This window comes from Mirounga leonina, unplaced genomic scaffold, assembly GCF_011800145.1.
Source record: "Mirounga leonina isolate KUSES-001 unplaced genomic scaffold, KU_Mleo_1.0 Mir_93, whole genome shotgun sequence".
NCBI lineage: Eukaryota > Metazoa > Chordata > Mammalia > Carnivora > Phocidae > Mirounga > Mirounga leonina.
Window position 1 is genome coordinate 2,358,037 of NW_023270854.1, and position 24,208 is coordinate 2,382,244.

The 24,208-nt window shown below is 53.6% G+C and overlaps 1 protein-coding gene across 9 annotated transcripts in view; it reads left to right on the forward strand.

Moving 5' to 3' along the window:
* The window catches only part of MBP (myelin basic protein), a 110,623-nt gene that overhangs the window by 37,283 nt on the left and 49,132 nt on the right, over positions 1 to 24,208 (forward strand). For 8 of the 9 annotated variants that reach the window (XR_004677593.1, XR_004677595.1, XR_004677594.1 and 5 more), the window contains exon 3: positions 6,772 to 6,859. The exons of the other annotated variant lie outside the window; for it this stretch is intronic. Coding sequence is in view for 5 of the 8 variants with exons in the window: in XM_034995830.1 (XP_034851721.1) it covers positions 6,772 to 6,859 (88 nt within the window). In the remaining 3 variants the exon portion in view is untranslated. The remainder of the gene's footprint in view (positions 1 to 6,771; positions 6,860 to 24,208) is intronic. 9 annotated transcript variants of the gene reach the window in all.

Sequence of the window (24,208 nt, forward strand, 5' to 3'; positions counted from 1 at the left end):
CGTGGGGCAGGGGCAGGGGTGGCTACTGTCCCCGGTCGCTCCTCTCACCTGCTTGTCCTACACCCTGGGACCTTCGTCCATGGATCCTTCTCACCGACTCTGAGCGCGTGGGAACTGTGTGGCATCTTTCTGCCAACTCGGAAGCCCAGAGCGGGCAAGCACAGGGGTCCTAGGCTGAGGCTCACCCAGGCAGAGACGCCGGCCACCACTCTGCGACACTCCTCTCCTCACATCTCTAGCCCCGGCAGGCTCGGTCCACGGGGCCGACTCCTCTCCCAGCTCACAGAGCCGCCTTCCCGGCAAGGTGCTGAGCCAGGCGGGTCCTGGGCAGGACCCAGGAAGCCCCAGGCGGGGCCGGGAGCAGAGGGGCTACTGCCCTCCCCACATCGGGGTGCACAGGGTCTGGGCATTCTGGGTGGCAGAGCCATCCCCACCCCAGGTGTGGTCCCTGGCACTGGGAGGCTCTCTGGGCCGATGGAGGGGAACCGCATTGGCCGAGGGGGCTGCGTTCCAGCTCCGTGAACTCAAGCTGTAACCCACCCATCGGGAATGCTCTGCCGCCCCCTGATGCCTTCCCTGTGCCCTGTCCAGACCAGAACCCCTTTTCTGCACATCCGCCTCGAGGCTTCCGTCTGGGCTCTAAGGAGCGTGGTTATTGGGCACAGGACCCACCCGGGCCCCCAAAGAACACTTTGCTGCTTAAAGTTTAGAAGTCAAGGCCAGGTGAAGTCATTTCCTTTTTTTTTTTTTCATGTTTTATCCACAGAATAAATGAGAGTGTTCACTGGTTTGTTGTAAGTTAGGGGACTAGAAATTCCTTAATACCAAAAAAAGCATTTTTTCCCTCCTCTCTCTTTCACTGTTCAAGTTAACATCCAGAGCTATTTGTGCTACATCTAGGGGGACATGTGTTCGTTTCCTGTGGCTTCTGCAGCAAAGTTCCACAAACTGGTGCTAAAAACATCAAGAATTTGTTCTCTCTCACTCCTGCCATGAAACCTATAAGGTTTCATTTTGCTCAATTAAAAGAACATTGCAGAGCAAAGTATTTGTCACATATTTAAGAATGGATGGTGCCCAATGACAGTCAAAAACCACCCCCGACACACTCATGCGTCAGTTTGAAGGTCAGCATTGCTTTTCCTCAACTTGTCAATGCAAGATAGTCAGGGAACCTCAAATCCACAACGGCGAGAATTTCAAGTGATACACAGGAATTTACAGCAATTTTGCTTTGTTTTTATTGATGCTTTCCAACTACTGCAGTTTTCGGAGTATTTATAATAAGCCAAACTCTCCCCACTGTGTCAAGAAGATGACCAAGATCCTCCGACCCCACCCCACCACTTGTTTGGGGCAAACTTTTCCATATCTTTCGGTCATGAACTACCTCGTGCATCAGCAGTGGGAGAACCACAGGGCTGGCCTCTCAGCCACCTGCTGCGCCTTTGACCCCTCTCTGGCCTTGCTGCCTTTTGGCCAGTTGCTTCTGAAATGCTGAGGGAAAAGGGAGTGAACAAAATGTGCCAAGGGCATGGTGTGGACCAGGCGCGGTGCTCAGCCCCGATGATCAAAGACCGGCTAGCTGCAGGGAAGGGCTCAGAGTGGACACGGGCATCCGGACCTATGACAGGCCACGCCAAAGGAGGTGACGTGACCTTCTGTCTCCCGGGTGGGGGGCCCTGGACTCCCTGGTCCTTCTTAGTGACACCTCGTGGCCCACGGACAGTGGGGAACAGTTGAACTCCACTCTCCCTGAGGCTGGTTCAGGTCCAGTTTGGGAGTCTTTGGTTTGACCTAATTAGATTTCTCTTGAGTCTTGTGAAGCCAGCTCCTCATGGAGAGCAGACGCTTCGCCTGACTTTGATGGGCATCCACCTCAGTAGTGACTGGACACCCTGTGCCCTGTTCGAGGGGCCCCGGGAACCTCTTTGCCCTGCAGGGAACATATGTGATACCTGATCTCCCTCATTTGAAAGTCAGTGTTTCTTTAGGAAATGCAGTATCCGTACTTATAGTTATTTATTTTTGAAGATTTAATTATTTGAGAGAGAGAGGGAGAGAAAGAGGGAACACACATGCACAAGCAGGGGGTGAAGGCAGAGGGAGAAGGAGAGAGGATCCCAAGCAGACTCCCCGCTGAGCACGGAGAATGATGCAGGGCTTGATCTTATGACCCTGAGCTCATGACCTGAGCCAAAATTAAGAGTTGGACAGCTAACCGACTGAGCCACCCAGGTGCCCCCACACTTATATTTAAAGAGAAATTAAAAACACTTCCAATACTAAAGTCCGTTCCATCCCAGGGTTTCTTGTTCAGGACGGCAGCCCAGAACCTGAAAAGACAAGCAAATGTCTGCTCAGCTTGCCCCTGAGAGCAGTACGGACGAGAGACCAAGGCCCCCGAGGAGAAGGGTGGATCGAGCGGAACAGGGCCCTCTTCATTCTGCAGGAGGACAGGAGGGACCAGACGCTGGGGGGGGGGGGGGGCATCCGCCAGGGAGCAGAGGACCTGTTGGCTAAAAGGAAGGTTTTAATCACACAGGAATGAAGCCTGTTGAGTGACAAGATTAAGCACTTAATCTAAGGATGCAGCAAATTGCTTTATTTATAATGAGTATTGTATCAATGTTGAATAATAAATCTCACCTGTATTTAGAAGTATTTTTAAATCGACATTTTTGAGAGTTTTGTTGTGTTTTCCCTGAAATTAATAGGGAAAAGTAAGTGGATTCTTACATAGGCCGCCTCTCGCAAATTTAGGCTGATGGAAATGAACATTGGCACAAATATTATGAAGAAACCATAATTGCTTGAAACATGTTTAGACACCGGGAGTCACAGACATGATTTCAGAATCAGGACACATTGGGGCAATGACACTCTGGGTCCCGGGTCACGGGGACTGACCCTCTTTGCATATCTGAGTGTTCTGTGTTTTGTCATTTACAGGAAGCTCTTATTTCTTTACCATGAAAATTCCATTACGTTTGACACACATCATCTTGATTGTGTTTGTTTTGCTTGTGGACATTTTGCTCATTGAAAATGTGTTATTCGTAAGGATATATTTTATATTCGTGGAAGAGCAACTGCATCGGGTCTCAGAAAAATCTTTTTATTTGGACAGAGATTAGTGGATTTCCCAGGGCGACATGTGCTTTCTGCACGCTCGTGGGCTCGTTACTCAGGAGATGGGAGCAGGTGGGGTGAGGCTGGAGGTCCTGTCTTCACGCCTCCCCCCGGCCCCCGGGGCCCCTTCAAGGAGTAGACAGTGGACGCTGTGTTGCTACAGTAGAATGGACCGCACCGGGCGCGGGCCGAGGGTGCCGATCGTCGCTTCGCCACGATGCATCGCCAACCCCAGCAGAGAAGGCAAGGTTGTCTGACCGTCATCGACCTCCAGTCACTGACGACAGAGGGATTCGCTTTAAATGTCAAGCTTTCGCTCTCATCTCTGAGCCTCGGCGGGATTTTACACCAGGAAGGATTTTACACTGGCGGGAAGGTGTCGCCAGTTCTTCCTGGAAGACACGGGAACCGTACGGGGCATCCTGATTTTAAATGTTGACACATGAAAAAATGCACCCGCGATGAATAAAAATGGCAGCTAAATTGTATTAATTCCTTCTCCAGTAATCCTTATTTTGTACTAAGTGAAGGATACGACATTGAGGTCAGCCTCAAAGCGAGGTGTGAAACCAGGACATGTGACACGAATCTCCAGCTGACGAAACAATCTATCCAGAAGTGTTCTCTGTCCCAGGTTTTACTCTCCTCCAGAATTAAATAAGGAGATACAGAAAAACCCATTGTAAGCCAACTTTGGTTTCTCTGTTGAAACAGAAGTTACTCATTTTAAACATAACAACGGAACGGTTTTCTCTCCAGCACCTGCTGGGTGTCAGGCCCTGGGAGGCCTGGGGACAGAAAGGGTTATAAGGCAAGGTCCCTGTCCTCAGGCACTTTGCAGTGTGGTGGGGAGAGAGGAGTGAGTCCGTGGGGAGTCTGCACTGGGGAGGAGCTCAGACCTGCCCTGGGAAGGAGGAGGACCAGGGCCGGGAAGCCTCTCTCCCGTGGGGAGGAGCTCAGACCCTCCTGGACCGCGAGGGCAGGAGGCTGGAAGGGGTGTTCCAGGCACAGGGAGAGCTTGGTTTCGGTTGTCGTCTGTCCCACAGAGGAAGCTGTGAATGTTTACTCCAGTTCCTGTTTTCCTGACTCCCCAACAACCCCGAAGATTGTTTTATCCTCCATGTTGTCAACATGCTAGAAAACAGCATCTTTGCCCTGTTTTGCTGTGCAGCTCTTCGATCGCTAGTGACTGGAGCAAACACACTCCTCACTGTCGACAGGTACTTGATGAGCCTGTCGGATCTCAGTGCGGAAACACCAGGTCAGTTCATTGACCCGCTGGTGACAGTAGCTTCCACTGGTAAAGGTGGAGACGAGCCTCTCCTCTCCTCCATGTTACGGGTGTTAATTATCAACGCCTCTTATATGTATAACATTGGCCCTCAGGTACTTGAGGAACAAGACTGCAAGTGTTGCTTAGGGGGATCGCACCCATTCCCCTGCTCCTGCCTGCCCAGTGGTGGACTGGAGACCCGCACTTGTTTGGGGTGGAGGTTTCCAGACGGGCCTGGGGGACGGGGATGGGGAGCAGGGCACCTGCTGCTGTGGGTCCGGAGGGCTGGCCTCTGCCTCCCCAAGGCCACCGAGGGCCCCGCCGCCTGGGCCTCTCCTTCTCTCCCACCTGCGGGCTGCCCGCACGTGCTTGTCCCTACCTGGGAACCCGTCTCGGTCTGAGTCAGACCCTCCATTGATGGGATAACACTTTATGGCTTCCTCACGAGAAGACTCGTATTAGTCAAGATGGTTTTTGTTGCAAGTGGCAAACCCCACCCAAAGCCCCAAGATCTGGCAGGGAGGGGGCGAGTCAGAGACCAGACGTCCTGGCTCGGGGGGATGCCCACTGGTTTCACAAAGGGCCTCTCTCTCCCTGCACCCCCGCCCTGCAGGCGTGCTGGCCCCCCTGGCCCAGGGGGAGCATAGTGCTGGTCCCTAGGAGCTTCTGCACAGATGGTACTGGACCTTGGGGCCGTGTGCCCACTCTCGAGCCTCCCAGAGAAGTGCCAGAGCAAGGGAGGGGAGTCCCTCGAGGAGGGGAGCTGGGAAGCGGGGCAGGTCGAACACACCCGCTGTAAGACAAGGCTCGGGGACAAAGCCCGGGCAGAATCTCAGCAGCTGGGTGCCAACGCCAAGGCAGCAGAAGGGAGGATGGTCACCTTTGTTCCCAGAGTTTCCATTTTTATTTAACAGACGCTCCTAGAACAGTTCCTATGTGCCAAGTATGCTCAGAGCACTTACAGATACTAAGTTTCCTAACCCTTGTTACAACCACAACATGCAACCATGCAGTATCAGTATTTCCTCTCTTTTATAGAGAAAGAAACAAGCACAGTGAGGTTAAGTGACTTGTCCAAGGTCACACAGCTAATAAAGAAGAGCCAAGCCACAGCATACTCCCAACCGGTCTGCCCCAGAACGCACAGCTTTAGCAACAGCCTGCCCTGCTCTTCAGAAGAAGAGTGCACAACGGGAAGAATACCTACCGCTTGGTCCTAGCTGGAGACTCGGGACGAGGGAGGCCTGGAAGAAGTGCTGCAGAGAAGGATGCAGGCCAGAGAGAGGCTGCGGGGAGCGGCAGGCCTCCCCGGGCAGTGTCTGGGAACGTCCCCTTGTGCGTGTGGCCCGGGAGCTCTCGTGGTGCTGGTCATAACGGAGGAAAACACCAACCCGGTTGATGGCCAGGGACAGGAGCCTGGTGGCGCTCGTGGGAGTAACTGAGGTGCGGGGCGCGCGCTCTGGCCATGACGGCACATCGGATGGCGCTATGTGGGCCGCGTGAAGCCACTGCCAGGGCTCCTGGTTACCAGACCAAAGCAAGACGCAGAGCAGTGTGCGGAGCGAGGCCTCACGGGGGTGCTGGGCCGGTGCGGACACGCCGAGGGGCGCGGGGATGCCGAGGGAGGGCTGCAGGCAGGCCTTTACGCTTTCGGGTGGGTCTTTTGCAGTTGCATTCCCCGTCACACTAATGAGGTAAAATTGATTCAACAAACAGGAAGAAACTAAACCATATCTACTCTGTGCCCTTAAAATTTAAACTTAAAAGGAATGTGCACCCTGGTGCTGCTGGTAGGGCTCCATCAGAGAGCAGGGGGGAGGCCAGGGGGCAGCCCAGCCCAGCACGTGGCACCCAACCCCTCCTCTGTGGACTTGGGGCACCGCGTGGACATCGGCATCGATTTCTGCCCCCGAAAGGGCCCATTCTCGTACCAGGGCTGCCCTGCCTGGCTTCCAGGCGGCCAAGGTTGGAATTCAAGGAAGGCAGGTTCGGTGTCAGCTCCTTCCCATGCATCCATCCACCTGCAACCCAAACAGGGACAGGGCGGGTGGGCATGCTCCTGGAACACATGCATGACGATTAGCTGACGTGTTTTATCCCAGGTGCTACTCAGTTTCTTTTGAATGAAAATATATCCACTGGCACAAGAAAATGCTTTCGAGCCCAGGCAGAAAAAAAGAGGCAGGAATTCAGAATCCTCTGCAGAAAACCCACCCTGAACCCAGAGACTCTCACAGCTGGACGATGAGCAGGGAAATGTGATTATCTGCCGCAAAATTTATAAGAAGAAAAATGTATTACAACCATCTCGTTGATAAAGCAAGCACTGCATCTTAAGAGGGGGTCTTGTTCTGTTTTGTTTCCAGGACGGAGAAGCCAGCGCAGGAGAGTCTGACAAGAAGAGGGACGTCCGCCAGCTCTCCCGGGAGGCCTCGGAGGACAACGAGGTGTTCGGTATGTGACCGGGAAACTAGAGGACGGGGCTCCATATGCGCAGATACACGCATTTGGGGAAGGTTTTAAGTTTTTAATCACATGAGTAATCTATGACTCTGTTCTCAGTATTGAAAATGCAGAGGCGGCAGGAATGTGGGGTGAGTCCCCTTGGTCAGCCTCCCGCCGTCCGTCCTCCCCGACGTGACCACACGGGTGGCCGGCGGCAGCTGCCCCGTCTCGTTCTTGTTCTTGTGCTCTGTGCTGTCCTGCTTGCAGGCTCCAGAGACTTCCCAGGTGCAGCCCTGCCGTGCGATATTTCTCTACTTATCTATTTGACCATTGTGGGTGGAAAACCTAATGACGCCTATAAAACAGAACTAACAGGGAAGTGGGACTGTCCCAAAGCCCAGATATTTCAACCACAAAGAATGACTCAGGAGGTGTTGAAAAATAACCGTTTTCTATAAAACTTTACTTTTTTTGTGGAGCCCACTGACAAACACGACTTCCCTGCGTTTCTGCGCCCCCCCAAGAGAATGAATGAACGAGTTCTCATTTGATTTTAACATTAAAAAGATCACCTTTCCCATGTGACCACGATGCTCTGTGACTTGCCCATGATCACGCGGCTGAGCAAGACGTGACGAAGATCTGTCCGCATGCCCTGCTCTGTTCTCTCCTCCAAGAATTCCCAGAGACGCGGGAACGATGGGGTAGCATGAAGCGTGCCCAGACCCTGAGGGCTCACTGGCGTGTCAGAGGGAAAGGGAGCAGTTTTCTGGCTACTGAAGTGAGTGTTCCTTGGACGGTGTCGTGTGCCTGCAGGTTATGATGCTCACGGCAGACAGGCCTCCTCCCGCGCTCCCTGGCCCGGCCGCGGCTTACTTACAGAACGGGTTTCTTAGTACTTGCGCTTCTCCGGCAGGAAAAGCCACCCCAGTGTCTTGTTCCTGATTTGCTTGCTCTTTTTCAAAAGTCCCTTCTGTTTCTGTGATTCCGTCCTGAGTAAACACCCGTAATGACAGAAGTACTGCTGCCCAGTGTCTCAGTATCTTAAACTGTCATGAAAATCAGCATAACCCAGAGGTGCAGAGACTGAAAACAATGCAGATCAGTTTAATGGAAGCCAGCGGGGTCAGTGCGAGTAGGAATCGGCACTCGCCGGGGTACACCTGCTGCAGGCTGATTTTCCTGGGAACTGGGTGGGGAGGGGTTTGCTGGAGCATCGTCCGCTGCCTCCCCATAGCAGGGCCTCCATTCCTCAGGGGCAGAGGGACCAGAGGGGAGAAGAGACCAGCACCGAGGGTAGGCGCTGCCGCAGGCGTTCTGAATGCAGAGGGAAGGCACTCTGCAGATTTGAATTGAGCGACGCATCTGAGCATCGATGATTTCGAGAATAAATCCGTCTGTGAACCTCTAAAATAAAGGTTTCTCTGGACTACCTCTCTGCTCCCATATTCCAACTCCATATGTATATTAAACACATAAAAGAAAACGGCAGAATAAAAATGTCCAATTTTAGGTTTCCTATATGACAAGAATACCTTTTAGAAGGATTTTGGCTAAGCTTACTTATTTTTTAAAGCAAATATCATCTTTCTCATTATTCCCCCGGTTACGTGCTTTCAGGATAGTTCACAACAGTATCCGTCATCCCGTTCCTTTTGGACACACACACATCACACGTGTGCATACGATACGTGTAACTTGGGAAGAGTCTACGACACGTGTTTCCTAAGTCAGCAGAAGCGTCATGTGGCTTCTGAAGCTCTTTCGAAGGCAGCCTTGTCAGCTCTCGCACGTAGATGCTCAGCCTGGATGGAGACTGAGCTTTGTACAGTTGGCCATGCACCAAATCCATCCTGGCACAAACTTAGATTTGTCTTCTGGTGGGAAGAATAGCGCCGCAAGCAGGTGCTGCTGGGGTAGTTTACCGCGACTTCCCCGGGCTGGAGCACTGGGCACGCTCACACGGTGCTGGGCATGCAGCCCTCACGTGGTCAGGAAACAAGCCCTAATCATCGCCTTCACGACGCGGGCAGCTGGCCCCGGGTCCAGGCTGAGTCACAGCAGAGGGGAGGTGTGAGGAGCATGCCATCTGACGGCATCTGACCTTGAGTGAGGGCGGCCCGGGGGGCCTCACAGCTCCCGTGGTTCTGGCCTCAGCAGGCCTGACTAATACAGACCGGGAGTTCCTGCAGAGCTGCCGCGCATCTGCTTTTGAATTTACGATAATCTCCCACTCCTGATGCTTTCCTGGAATCCAGAGAAACCCCGGTCTAAAGGGGCAGAGTGACGAGGGGAAAAGAAGCTAAGCAGATCTTGGCTGTCAATCTTGACTGCATAATCTTGGAAAATATACCTGAGCATTCTTTTTAAATTATGGAATGTTGTACAAATGTCACTCCAAATGAAATCAGCAGCTGCCTCCCACTTTTCCTGACTAGACAGAAGTTCCCCGAGTACCATAAAAAAATCCCATGCTTTCTTGATGTTCTGTGAACCCTGAGTCATCGGCACCCATGTAGCGATACTCTTCAAGCTCCTGGTAATCATGTTGTCCGCGTGTCAGACCAATGGCCCTTGTCCTCTACCTGACGCATTTCTGCAGGATCTAGTCCTCAAGGTCTCTGTGGATGTCAGGAAAGACTGTTGTCCTTCAGCTGGTTGGAGTCCTGGCTTAGCCACAGAATTAGAGGGGCTCAGAGAGGTCACAGCCAGGGGCAGACTGTGGCAGGTGCCCCGAGCTGCTGGCTCACACGCGTCTTGCTCAGAATCACAGAGTGCGCGGCTGCCACCAACCGGTGTCCCCCGTACCTCCGTGAAGGCTGGAACCGATCATGTACTGAGCAGCGCACTGAGGCCTTGTATTTACTTTTTCATTTCATGGGAAAACCCCGTGAAGGATTGTTCTTGATCTAAGCGAATCACTCATTAGAAATGCACAGTTCTAAATCTCTTCCTGTCATGCTTTTTCTGACAGTGTGTGGTTGTACTTAGGACTGTTTGCCTGGTTACCCAAAGAGGAAGAAAACACGGTAGCCTAGAGAACCACATGTTGTCTGAGCTTTGGGGAACCAGGTCATTTTGTGGTCGGCTAGTTATTGAGCTTTTTTTTTTTTTTGCACCGTGCATCCACACATCTGTTGTACACGATCTTCGTCATTTGAAAAGCAGTCAGCAAGAAATGCAGAATAGTCACCCACACCCCTCCCTCCAGAGTCCACTAGCCATAAAGCCAGGGCAGGTGAGGCAGCCAAGGTGAGCAGAAGCCTGGGGTCTGCCTAAATTATAGTGACAAAGGAGTGAAATCCCCCAAAAGAGGGCACCCCTGCTCTTTCCAGACAAGTGTGGCTCCTTCCAGACCAGACCCACATCTCCGAAGTCAGAGCAAAAGGGATAAGTACCCAGCACATCAGGTGAGCTCGAGCACAGCTTTGCAGGATCCCAGGGTCGTGAGAACATCGTCTCCCTGCCTCGGTGCGTAACGGCGCCCATGGCTAAGTGAGGGACGCACTGCACGTAGGGACAGACTCCTATGGAGCATCACGGGGAAAACCTTCACCAGCTCAGTGCTCAAATAATGGAGATAGAATTATCTATGTTTAGTATTCAGCAAGAAAGTACTCATATTGGAAACACTGAAGTTCATACAAAGATGATCTATTAAGTATAAATATGTGTGTATATGTGTGTCTTTATTTCACAAAGTTTGAGTTAGCTCACAGTAAGAAAACATACAAACAATAAAATAAAGAAAACATAAAGTCAAGGTCGAGTCAAGTAAGACCACGCATGTGAACCATATGGCACCTGCTAGTAGTTGAACACCTCATTGAACCTGCCCCAGGAAGACGAGACCCAGTCCGTTTATTTCTCATTTTACGTGGGAGGTAATGCAGCTGCACCACGTTAGCTGTCATTTCTGCCCGTGCACGCATCTTCTTGTGTCTTGGTTCCCTCCCAGGTAAGCAGGGGAGATGAGAGAACCCCCCAGAGTGAACGAGCAAGCTCACAAACGTGCACCTGTAGGGCGCCCCTGTCCCCCGCGGGGACCGACAGAAGGGGGCCTGCGTGCATTCCTCAAAGGAAGCCCAGCTGTGTTTAGCCAGTTGTAAGAACTTTTCTCCTGTTTCAGTTTGTATCACAGATGATCGCGTGGTAGTCAACAACCACAGCGTACTTTCGTGGTAGCTGTGCTGATGAGTTTCACAGGCGAAGTGTAATAACTGGATAATGAGTTTCCTCACACCCCGGCGCTCTGTTTGAGGCACGTGTCCCGCTTTTGGCCTCGCCTTGGCGGTGTCCCGCGTGGCTCGTGCACTCCCCTCCTCTAGGGACTGTGGGGGACGCCCCTCTGGATGGGGAGGACCTGTCAGAACGTGTGCAGCTGGGGGTCATGCTCTACCACATCTGGGAAATGCTCTCTCCCACAGACAGATACATCCCCTGAGAAGTTTCACACAGCACTGAAAAAAAAATCATTCCTTTTTTTGTTTCCAAGACCCTTCCATGAGAAGATCTTTTTAGTAGTATTTGTATTTGATCAACCCTGATTACTGGACAAAGCTACAAAACTAGTAAGAAACCGTCATGATGATACAAAATTCTGTCTCAACTCAGTAATAACTGAAGGCCAGGAATCCACCCTGTGCTTTCCTGTGGACCCCTCGTTAACTGTCCCTCCAAGCGCCCTCCAAGAATGGTTATCGGCAGCCTGCTCTTGAGAATCGTGGATGCTGGCTTTAATTTATTGCTAATGATGGTTTGATTGCTGCCTGAGCCTGTTATCCGTATCTAGGCGAGCGACAGAACCAATCCTGAGCGTGTCTTTGGGGCAGATATAAATCATAGAGTCACAGCCACCCGCTGAGAACTTGAAGGAACGCTCGACGTCATCTGGTCTGACTCCCATCCTAGAGATGAGCATCTGCAGGCCAGGAGAGGCCCACAGGCCACAGGGACAAGCTCCTGCTCTTGGCCCTGCCCTGAGCGCCCCAGGACACATCCGCTTATCCCCGGGGGCCCTTGGAGAACAGAAGCAGCTTTCGTTTCTGTGGTTGACAGATGTTAAAACAGCGACACAACAGGAGGCATGTTATTCTGTGCATTTGCGGGACTATGAATGGTACTTTGTATCTTTCAAACCCACACACACCTGCGAGGGTTTGCGTGGCCTCGTTGTAGTTCCCAGGCAGCCCCTGGGGGGCGCCCCTCTTTGCATTCTGGGAGCTTGCTTATGTCTAGCCAACAGCTGCTCCCGGCGGGCGGGGGGCCAGTGCCTGAGGGCCCCTGCGGTGAGTGTGGCTGCCCGGGGCCATGGGGCGTCTGGGTCTATGTGACTGTGTGGCAGCCCCCGCTACGAGCTGTTGGACGAACGTCCCGGCCTCTAGTTACACCGAGTAACTCGGCGTATGGACTCCAGACCTCTGGCAAGACATGCAGCCTCCGGTGTCCCGTGCAAGTGGGGGTCCTAACAGCTGACCCTGGTTGTTGTGAGGAATGCAGGGCATCAAGAAAAGTTGCCCCGGGCGGAGCTTATCAGGGAGGAGGCAGGGGCCGCGTGCCCGGCCACCCACGGTCTGCACCCGGGGGGCGCCTGTCCCCGAATGTCTGGCCTCCCCAGCGACACCCATCCCGCCTCGAATACTCTGCACACGTACATGATATTTAATTGTATGTGTAGTGTTTGAATGTTAGAAGTGCGGAAGTCGCGTGTTTTCCCCGAATCTTCGGCTCTGAGGCCCGTTTTGCAGACACATCATCTGAGGAGGGTAATGGGAGAGACGGTAATGGCCGGTGCCCAGGGACAACTGGCACGTTCGGCGGGACCCGGAGCCTCTGTCCTCTGCCGCGTGGGCAGCAGGGAGGGGTGTTGGTGCTCCTCTGCGAGCAGCGCTGGTCTCTAACGTCCCCGGGACCCTCGCAAGCTTGTCTAGCTCCTGGAATAGGCACTCACCCACTGACCTACGGGCCGCCGTGGTCCACCATCGGCACTCACCTGGATGATTCCAGGAGCCCCACCTGGCCCCTGCTTCCGTCCGGACCCCCGCCCTCACACCCGCCTCCTCGAAGAGCACGCACCCCGCCCTGCCCAGAGCCCCGCCACCCTTGCCATAGTCTGGGGGCCCCTGTGGGCTCTGGGGGCCTCCGACTGCACCTCCTACACTCCCCTTCTTGCCTCACCCACCCCTGGAGCACAGGGCCTTTGCACGGGCTGTGCCCTCCCTCTGGAACACTCTTCCCCAGACATCTGGGCGGCAAGCCCCCACCCCTTCCCGTCTGGGCCCAAATGTCTCCTTCTCAGGGGTGTCCTCTGACCGGCTACTTAGCAGAGAGCTGCATTAGGACGGGTGGGCTTGCCAGCCTACCAAACAAACACCAGAATCGCAGAGCTCGATGTGGGTCTCTACCCGTGTCAGAGCCCAGCAAGGTCAGGCAGTTGAGCGCCAGCAGTGACCCGGAGGCCCAGGCCGTTGCCGCTGAGGTGGCAGGGGGCAGCCAGAGGGGGCATATCTTGCAGGGAGACAGCGTCCATCACTTCCACTTAGGCTCCCTGGGCCAGAAGGAGTCCCACGACCCCAGCACACAGGCCTATCTCACGGCCCTGTCTGGCCAGGAGGAGGGGAACCAGGAGAGGGACACGCTGCCTCCCGCGGCCAGGGGTTTGGCTTACCGCACACTGCGTGTTGTCTGTCTCCCCGGCGCCCGTGGAAGGGGAGCTCCACGTGGCCAACTGTCTCCTTGTGGAGCATTTGGTGACAACGCAGTGATCCGAGGGACCCACTCACCCTGCTGCCCTGCCCGCTCCTCTCTCTAAGGCAGACTTGCAAACCGCTGTATTCTGAGAACAGTGCCACCCAGACAACTCGTCCTAAACCTGAGCTGTTTACTGCTGAGGAGCTCAGCCTCGGGGCGCTGCTGAGCGAGGGATGTGCATGAGCATCGTGCATTAGAACCTGTGTGTGCATGTGCTCACGCGTGCCCATGGGTGCGTGTGCGCGTGCGTGTGCACGGGCCCGTGTGGGTAAGTGTTCTTCCCACCGGCAAAATATCTCTGAAGCTCTGCAGGCTCCTTTTGTTCTTTGAAATTAGGAATTGCTAAGACTACCTTCATTCCAGCGTTTTCATAAGAACGGTCTGTCCGTAGATATGGTTTGTAGGTTTTCCATATAAATTCCCCATAACGGTGAAACCCTGGGCCACGCAACCCCGGTGGGGAGTGGCGGCTCCGGGTGAAGGAGCTCGGTCCCGCCTCCTGGTGCGTCCTGCGGAGAGGGGCGCCCCCACTGACTGCGAGGAGGGGCGGGGCCCCAGCGACAGGGGTGCGGGGCGCCGCGCTGGGCATGTCCTTGCCCTCATGGCAGGCCCTGCCGGCCTCTCCGCTCCCCGAGGCCTCGCCGGCCCGTCACAGCAGGGCTAGCGTTGGCGGCTTCTTAACAGCCTTCTAACTTCAGAAGCGGAATGTGCCGTCATTCACATCCTAGAGCCGAGGGAGGTTTCTGCACGGTGGGCACTGGCTCACACCGTTCCCAGCACCTCTCCGCGAGGTCTGCAGGTGAGGTCAGGTGGGGGGGCGTGCTGTGCCAGGAGGGGGGCCGGGGGGCGGGGGGCGCAGGCACCTGCGGTGGCTGAGCGTGTGCCGGAAGGCGGCTCTGGGTCCAGCGGAGGCTCGCCCCAGGAGGGAACTTGCTGGACGTCTGGAGGCAAAGAGGCCTGACGGTGGCCCCCCAGCACTCGTAGCCCACTGGGCCCAGCTTGCACCATAAAATGGGTGGCTAGGAGTCACTTGAGGCCATCCAGGCCACAATAGGACGACTGACAGACTTCCAGAACAAAGGGGGAACACAGACCTTACAAATAGCAGCTGTGATGGGTTTCGGCCAGTGGCCGGCAATGGGTCCCAGCTTGAGGCCCGGGGACGCATGCCCCTCCTGGCCCCTCTCCGTGGACCGCTTCATCTGACCTGCGGCTGTGCGCCTGATGAACGAGCATGTTTGGCTCCCGTCAGTAAAAGTTACCGTTTCCCACTCGGCCTCACACGCAGCCTGAACTTGCAGAGTGAACCCCGGCGCTGCAGGCGGCGGTGGACCGTCCCCTCCCGAAGCCTCCGCCCCCGCGAACGCGTCCAGGGGCCTGGGCCCGAGGACGGGACCCGCCGGCGGGCAGAGCGGCACGCACGCACACCTCTCCATCACCCTCTCGTCCGCCTCTCCCACTGAGGGGAGGGCTGCGTGTCTCTGCCATGAGTCCGTATGGGGTGAGCCTCCCCACTTCCTCACCTCCACCCAGGGCGTTACTGTCAGTATTTTTTAAACTGAAGAAATGACGTGTTTAGAAAGGAAACTAAAACAGCACACTATGCTCTGGGTTTAGCAGCGCTGCCGGCCAAATCCTGCCAGACCCACAGCTGTCCCTACCCGTCACGCCGACCGACCCCGCCCCTGTCCACACCACGGCCGTGACTGAGTCCCACTTTGCAGTTGCGTTCTGCCCGGTTTTCTCCTTGCAGTGCGATGTGTGATGTGCCAGGAGGGCTGTTAGTGGTCCTCAGTCCTCGCTGCCCATCCCGCAGCTCCCTGGCTCGCAGCCACTGAAGGGTCACGTGAAAGGAGGTCCTTGTTCAGCCCAGGCTTCCTGCTCCGAGTGGAGTGTCACTGCTGGGCCCCCCAAGCCTCCCCGGACACTCCCAGATCCAGAGAAGCCGTCCTCCGTCTGTGCGGCAGGCGACCTCCTGTACCAGGGATGCTGGGGGCAGGGGGGCTGCTCCTCGAGGTGATGAACGCGGCGGGGTGCCGGGAGGTCGGAGGCCCTTAGAGTGGGCGTGTTCTTCGCCAGAAGTGAAGTCCAGGTAATTTAGGCACATCCTAACTGGAATGTATTGTTAGATGGACCTGGTGCATTCAGACCATTTCATTTCAGGACTTCCCGAAGTATATAAAGTGTACCTAGGAAGACGCTCCCGCCTTTCTCCCTGTGTCTCCAGCACCAAGGGGTCTTACCATGCCTCTAGCTGAAAGTTTTTTTTAACTTAAATTACTTCAAAAAGCACATCTTAATGTTCAATTTCTTTTTCCCGGGAGCTGTAAGAGCCGAAGACGTGAGCAGGTGTTACAACGCTGTCAGAGCACGACCTGCCACAGGTGGAGAGACGGCTACGGGACGCCTCCGTGAGCTGAACGCAGCAGGGACTCCCTGAATGCCGTGTGAGCTCGGGGGATCTTAGGACAAGCTTTGTCCTTCTTTCTGGAAGCGGATGCAGCCCCAGCCACAGTGGCGTGGAATGTGATGCGCACACTCCTTCCCACGTGCATGGACGCACTCACATGTGCTCACACGCACGCGCGGAGGGAGGGAGGGCAGGGCGCCCCCGAGCCACCCCCAGCTGGTTCAGAGGCCGTGGGCGGAGGTCGGTCGGTCTGTGTGCGGGCACGGCGGGCAGCCCGGGGGACCTGGCGGCTCCGTTCGCGAAGAGCGAGCCCCGCTCGGCCGTGTGCTGGAGCGTGTGGGTGGAGGTCTTCTGAGCTTTGCTGCAGGCCCCCGTTGGCCCGGACGGAAGACTGAAGCGCTTCCGTATTTCAGTGCGATCCGGATGCCAGTGCCCTGAGGGCCTGCGGAGCGGAGCGCGGTATTATTGTCCGGGCACCGTGGGCTGGGAGAGGAGAGCAGGACGTTTACCCTGCAGGACGTGGGCGTCCCCGCCCCCCCGGCCCGCGTTGCTCCCCTGCACAGCAGGTTCTGGTCTTGGCTTCTCCCCTACGTAGGAATGCGCCTCATTGTGCAGGGATGCTGCTCGGTCCCCCAAGTCATTCTTCCTCATTTTCATCAAAATTGAACGAGAGAAATGAATATCTGCGATCGTGTGGGGGTGAGGAGCCGGCCGGGGTGATGGGGGGAAGTGTGAGAACAAAGAAAATTGGGGAACCATAGACTGCCCTGTAGGTCGGGGGGCAGATGCCAAGGGCTCAGACGTTAGGAACACAGTCATGTCTTATGCACACGCTCCTTGGCTTCCAGTAAATGGTCCTTAAAGTTTAGATGCCTGGGACGATCAGCGGCACTTCGACTCACTCAAGGAGCCATCTCTCTAAAATACTGTACAAATGCGGCATAAATTCTTCAAAGGTGGGAATTTCTAAGCCACCGACACAGACCCTTCGCTGAGCAGTGGGTTCAGCTGGGGTCCGGTCATGGAGTGTGCGGGGAAGGGCCCAGTAGCTGGCTGTCGGCTCCGGCAGAGCTTATAAAGGGGAAAGTACGTACGTTGACATTCAAAATATAAGTAGAATGCTATTTTTGTGCTTCAGAACCCTAGTTTATTTTCAAAATGTGAGTTTTCGAGTCTTTATTTTTGCCACTGCTTCTCTCTTCAGCAAGGTTCTCGAGCCAGGAGAGAAGGGTTCTTTGCCAGCTGTCCCCCGATGAAGCAGCCGTTCGCAAGTCTGGAAATGCTGCTTCCGTGGGGCAGTAGGGCTCTGGGAGATGTAGCTTCTCCAAGGCAAGAGAGGACAAGAATGCGGGTAGAATTGCTCAATGAGAACACGTGGGCTTTGTCGTTGCTACAGTTACCCTGTTTAGGACATCAGCAGTGACAACGTCCACACTCAGCAAAACCCAAAACAGTACTTGTTTCTGTGGCTACGGGAGTGGGCATCCCCCGGGGAGGCGAAGGTGGTCGGGCGTTCCGCAGTGACATCTTCATGGGACCAGAAGTAACGGGGTACAGAGGCGGGACTGGACAACAGCAGTGACCCTTTCCTGAAGGCGAACAAATCTGAGCTCCGACATCCTCAAACAGGCAAAATACTCCTTTCAAACCATCTGGCATAATTTCCAGGCCCCACTGGAGCTACCTCCCGTACTCAGAGCCTACACTTGCAGGAACTTCAAAGACAGAAAATAGACCAGTGTTTTCTTCCTTCGGGTTTGAACGGGGACCAGACTAGAACGCTCTCCATTCTGCATCTTGTGTGAGTGCAAGGGACAGCAGTGGACCAAACAGTGGACACTCCCGGACATTGCTTTTCAACCAGCTTCAAATCCTGACTCTCGCTTAATAAGTGGGTGTTTTCCGCCTTGACCTCCTTGGGCCTCACTACGGGCACCTGTAAGATGCAGACTGTCATACCTGCGGGGCAACGATTTGGGGGGAAGGAAGTCAGTAACACGGTGGTCTCGGCATGAGGACGCTGGCTTGTCCTGCCTCCCCGCCTCCTCCGGTCATCGGGCCCCTTTTTGTTCCACTGCAGCCCCCTCAGCTGGAGGTCATAAACACGTTCGCTGCAACATGCTGCTGCCTTTTCCCCACCAGCAGGTCATCCCCAGAATGCTCCGGAGGCAGGAGCACTCAGCACTCTAACAGCTGGAAGACCGGCCCCACCTAACGGGGGAGCCTAGAGGGCCACTTCTCACCCGCTGCTTGTTGAGTGCGCCAGTGCCTGCAAAAGGGATTTTCAGTGGAAGGAGAGTGTTTCCAAGTGGAGACAGAGGAGTTCAAAGCAGAGGAGCCAGAAGAGACACCTGCTACACTTAGATCTTTAATTCTCAAACCCACAGCATCCTTCTTGCCGGCACTGTTTGGTGGTCACATTTTAGAAAATTGATTATTAGAGTTCTAGCTTTTTAGTTGTTTTCAGTAGTCCTGTGATTATAATTTTTGCACAGAATCTTCTGACAAATAATAGATCTAATTATTTCATGGCATGACACCCGAGATGTTCTGGTAGATACGTAATCACCAGCTAATTTGCTGGCATTCGGAATTAAATACTCAACATGTTTTAACTTCTTTCAGTTGCCTTGAAAATCTGAGCATATGCCCTTTTGTCTTCTGATTTCTTTGCTGTTCTGTTGAAAAGTTATATTGAAGCGATACCACAGTAAAATGGAGACCTCCTTAATTGCTTTCATTTTCAACAGATTTATGGAGATATAATTTACATACCGTAAAGTTCACTGGCTTTAATCGGGCAACTTAATGCTTTTAATATATTCATGGAGTTGTGCCCGGTCCACTCTAATCTAATTTAGAACCTTGTTGTCACCCCAGGGAAAGCAACTGCCGCGGGCAGCTCCCCGTCCTCCCCGCCGCGTCCAGCCCCCAAAACCACGAATCCTCTGTCTGTGGCTTTGCTGACTTGATACTTGTGGCCTTTGTCACCGGTTCCTCTCACTTAGCACGGTGCCTTCAAGGTCTGTCCAAGTGGGGGCGAGGGGCCGCGCTCCGCGCCTTCCTTTGGGCAGCCCCTGATGTGTTGGTCCGCTCCCGGCTGGTGCAGGTGTGGGCTGCCCGCTCGCCCAGCTGCCGTGAACCTGCTGAGGCGGCTCTACTCTTCACGGTCTCCGCGGGTGCAGGTGCTCTGCTCTTCGGGCGGACGCCCACCGGCCGCGGCTTTATTTTCTTCGTATGTTGAGCTCCAGGGGGCAGGGCTGTCTGTGTACACAATCATTTTTATTCTACCATTCGCGTGTGGGTGTTTATCAAACCCCATTCCACCACCCAGGGGAAGAGTGCATTTAGTGTCTGATTCCCTTAATCGCTGGAGACGTCAGGCTCACAGGCAGCTGAGGAATGGAGGGACCTCCGATATTTTGTGGCATCAGAGATTTCTTCTCCCACCTCCAGGAATTGTGGTCATCATCGGATGATTACCTTCAAGTTCAGCTTCTCTAAGCCGATGCTTACCGACGCTGAAAAGCTCTCCCCACATCCTCCAGAGCCGCCCCTCCCTGCACCCAAGGAACAAGACGGTCATTCAAAATCTCTGGGGACCGTGATCTGCCGCATGCCCCCAGGCACCCCCCCACCGGCACGTCGAGAGGGGCTGCCCACCCCAGACTCTCGGTTCAGCGGGGACGGCTGGTGTTGGGAGAGCTCAGAGGCAGCGGTTTGCCACGGGATCCTCACAGGCTCTGAACTCTGCGCCTCTGGGCCCGTTCTGAGTCTTGCCCTCACCTCGAGTAAACTGTCCTGCTCTGTTTCGTGGGGGAGAGTGGGCCAGGGGTCTGAGGCACTCCGGCGAAATTGTGTATTTTGCTTCTACAGCAGTAAGTTCCCATGTCTGTGAATGTCCCAAAATAGGATGACAGCCTTGGCAGGAAACGTCTCCGACACTCCTGGGACGGAAGTGGCTGCAGGTCTTCACGTCGCCACTAGGAACGTGGTGAAATATTTAACAGATCAACACGGACAAAAATGAGTATCCGTAGCTAACTTGCAGTTTGGCCCAGCCATTTGAATGTGTGGATTATTTAGTATTTTGTACCATAGCTAATAGTTTGCATTAACGAAATGCTCCCCTCCAGGTGTTTTCACAACACACACGTCCAGTCCGCTCACAGGCTTGCCCCCGAGCTGTGCTTCCTCTGTCAGCTGAATTTTCAAGCAGCACTTTAACCCTGGTGTCCTGTTAGCACCCGTCCTGAGATGTGGGCCGGCTTCTGGCCTGTTAGAGCCCGGCGACGGCTTCCTTCTCCTTCGTCCTGTGTGCGGCCGACTTGCTGACCGGTTAAGCAATTTCACGGTCAATTGGTGCTTTTTCTAATAGAAAAAAAAAAGAGATGAAATGAATTCATGATAGTAATTTCAACTCTGAAAATGCCTTGGCTACAGAAGGTAGAAATACTGAGCACTGCAGGACTCTGTCATTGTCCACGTACGTTGGTGACCACAGCCCTCCTGACTCCCACGAGAACCCAGGTGCTTTTCAGAACGTACGTCCCAGGCCAGTGGAGCCGCAGGTGTTTCTGTGAGGTCATTGGTCACACACACGTCTCTGCTGGGGGCTGCCTCACGCATCGATGACACGCTCAGTCCAGCACTGACCAGGTCAGCAATCGGTTGTCTCATCAGTAGGCTGTCACGTTTTCATGGAGGCTGGGCCGTGGCCTGTCCGCTCGCTGTGCTCAGGCTGCTTTGGGTCCCCTTGTCATCAGTGTTCTCCAGGATGTAATGTTCCTTTTCCAATGGGAAAGAAGAAGCAGACTGACTCCAGGCATGTGAGCGGATTACTTAGAAGAGAAAGCCTCAATCACGATACGTATGAAGATCAGAGACACCCATTTATCAATGTATCTGGATGTATCTCGTATAAAGGGCAGTCTTCTCTCACACACACGCCATACACACACGTGTGCACACAATACAACAACACAGAAATCTACCACCATCCTAAGAACTGTCTTTAGGGAGACAGACATGTCCACTTCCTAGAAGTAAATTTATTTGAACAGAAAAAACATACAGCTGTTGTTTAACAAATGCTTTTTTCCCGTTACGAGTTGAATTTAATTTGATTTCCAACCCGTCAGATGTGATTTTGTCTGTTCCCAGAGCAGATAATTTCTAGGTGCCTTAGAGGTAAGTGTGGAGCTCCTCCACTGGGAGGCGAGTGCAGGGGGGCACCAGTGTGGCGAGGTGCTCTCCGGGACGGTTCGAGCCCCAGGGCCAGCCTCCGAGAGAAGGATCCGTAAGGCCGGGGGCAGGGGTGGCTTCTGAACTGAGCTTGCAGGCCTCAGCAGGGAGCGGGGAGACGAGGGCAGAGTTGGGCAAGACAGGGTCGCTCTGCCCCTTGCAGAACCATCGCAAGAGGATTTTGCAGGCCGAGCTAGGAGTGCGGTCTTGGCGTGTTGGTGGGTGAGCGCCGAGGGTCCCGAGCACAGTGGGGACTGAGAGATCATGCCATGGGGGAATGGGTATGGTGGTGGCACATCCGGGCTGAGGCTGCATGGGTGCTGCTGAAGTGGGGGCTGCAGGCCTGCAGATGGGAGGCGGGAGGGCTGTGACGGCAGGATCGGTTCTCAGCTCTGCAGATTTGCCTTTCCAAACATCTCCCCGCGTTGTCCTCAGGCCACACATTGCCAGCCTGGCGGCCTTCCTTGTCCTCTCTGCTGCATTCACCAGGCGACCCGGTCAGTCTGCGTGGCCCTGGGTCCTGCAGCAGAACAGGCTTCTTGCCCCGAGGCATCGAGAGCAGGTAATCAAGGTTAGCGCACTGAACCAACCCGCTGCCGCTTGGACATGAACCCAGTGGCATACCAAGCCCAGCCGCCGCGGGCAGATCAGCCCAGGCCACCAGCATCCAGAGCGGGGATGCACATCCTGGTGAGGGTGGTTTGCACAGCCAAGAGGGAGAGCGGAGGTGACCAGAGACAGAGACTGAGGCCAGGGCCGCACGTGACGCAGGTGGGGCAGAGCCTGTAGTGGGAGTCGGAGTCAGCAAAGGTCAAGCGGAGTGGCTGAGGCGACAGGGAGGCCTTGAAAGCTGAGCAGGTCCCTGTGGTGTGAGCGCCCGGGGGTATGAGTGGCATCCGCTAAGACGGCGCTTGAGGCAGGTGTGAAGAGATCGGCTTCGATGCGTTTCACATCCATCCTCCCTCGGCGCTGGGCCCACGTGGCACACAGAGGAGAAAGTAACATGCTCCCATCACGACACTGTGAAACCGTCAGTCCATTACAAGGCACCGAGTATTCGGGGAGATTAAAAGCTTTGTCTCCGATAAACCACTTTCTAAGGACGACGCCGAATGTGCCATGTTTGGGCTTGCGGGGACGTACAGACAGAGGGGACTTCACAGCCCACCCCCGACCTACTGTGAGTGACGCTGGCCTTGGGGGGTCAGCACCTGGCGGTGACAGCGCCTGGCAGATTGCATCTCACAACCGGGGACCAGTTAGATGCTCTTAGGTGCTCAGGGACCAGTAATTGGGACCCCTGAGATTACCCAGGACTGGTGGGAAATGTCACCACATTGGCTCTGTGATGAAGATTTAAAACGTTATGTTAGATTCAAGGGGGCTGATTTCCCTTGGAGAACTTTGTAAAACACATCCACATATGAATATAGACGTGAGCTTATTTCCTTGATGTGGAAATGCTGACTTCCCACTTATGATAATTTCCTTATGAGATTATCAATTTGTTCAAGGTTCATGTAACAAAACAGAAAAATAGATGATCACAAGTACCCATTGTGGTTGATTTAAAATTTTCATAAATCAATCTTTAGAAGTATCTACTTCCACTGGATAAGTAGATGGGATATCTTCGGTTTCTTCGGTTGGATACCCTATGAAATTAAATGGTTATCTGACTATAGGATCGTGATAAATGGTCTTGAAATGATTTTCAAAAAAGAAAATAACCCCCCCAAAACTATATTAGTATGCACTTTACTCAAACAGCACATATCTAAGAACAGTTAAAGCAGCAGGTGAGTTGAAAAGAGTTCACCTGAGGCCATTTTTATAAATCTCTTAGAATGTCTTTTTTCTCCCTGTTTATCTAGTGTCACATCACCTTTTCTTGCTCTGAATAATCATGTTTTATTGCCTGAGTTTTTTAGAGCATTTCACTGCATATTTCTTAACCTGGAGAGTTTTCAAGTTCTTTTTATCCCGAAAGCCGAGCAGCAGGTAGCACGAGCTGGTACGAGGTCGGCACGGTGTAAGCACTCTGTGGCTGCCGGGGGCCGGCGGTGAAAAGCACACATTGTGCGCAGAGCCCCCATCTCTGCTGCGCCAGACATTTGACACCATTGTTCCTTGGCTTCCAGGGACAGAAAGTGCTGCAGAACAGATCTGCAACTGTCCCCAAGAAAAGACTTAAAAATAACTCTCTCATTCACCAAACTATAAATGTATCAATTATTCGTTACACCGTAAACCAGGGATTATGCCTGTCCTGCAAAATAGAGTAAATATTAAAAGGTAAGGAATGATACAAGTATTCTCTGAATACTTACAAAATAGCATTACTGTTTCTAGGGGGGGAGAGTTAAACTGGAAATAATGTTTCAGCTAAGAGAAGGGATGCCAATCGAAGCAGTTAAATCCTGGACTCTTGCTTCCTCTTCATCTGATCACAGCAAACCCCACAGCAAGGCGGTCCGATGCCAAGTGTCTGATCTTTTTGGAAGACCAAGGACATGGGTTCTGGAACGTGTCTTTGGCTGAAAGGACGAGAAAGCAGGCCACATTCTGTGCATCTACTCCCTCCTTCCTTTAATTTGGAATAGCCGCGGGTAAAATGTTAGATATTTATGCATTCAACAAGCAAAGTTTCTAAAAAGATCACGGAAACTGATAGTTATTTCCATTTTATTGCAAATGGGTGTTTCTTCATCTACACATCCGATGACTCCAGTTTTGACCTTTTTTTAAATAGTGCTGTGATTAGTAGAAACTTCACATCTTTTTACTGGTTTCACATAGAGAATGTAAGTTCTGCTGTTTACTCTCTGGCTTTCTGCAGGCCTTTTGTCGGTAATGCTTCCAAAACAAGCAATCTCGTATCAGCTGACAGTTAACAACTTTCAGAATTGAAAGGGAAGAAAAGAAGGAGGATAAGAAAATTATAACATTAAGTT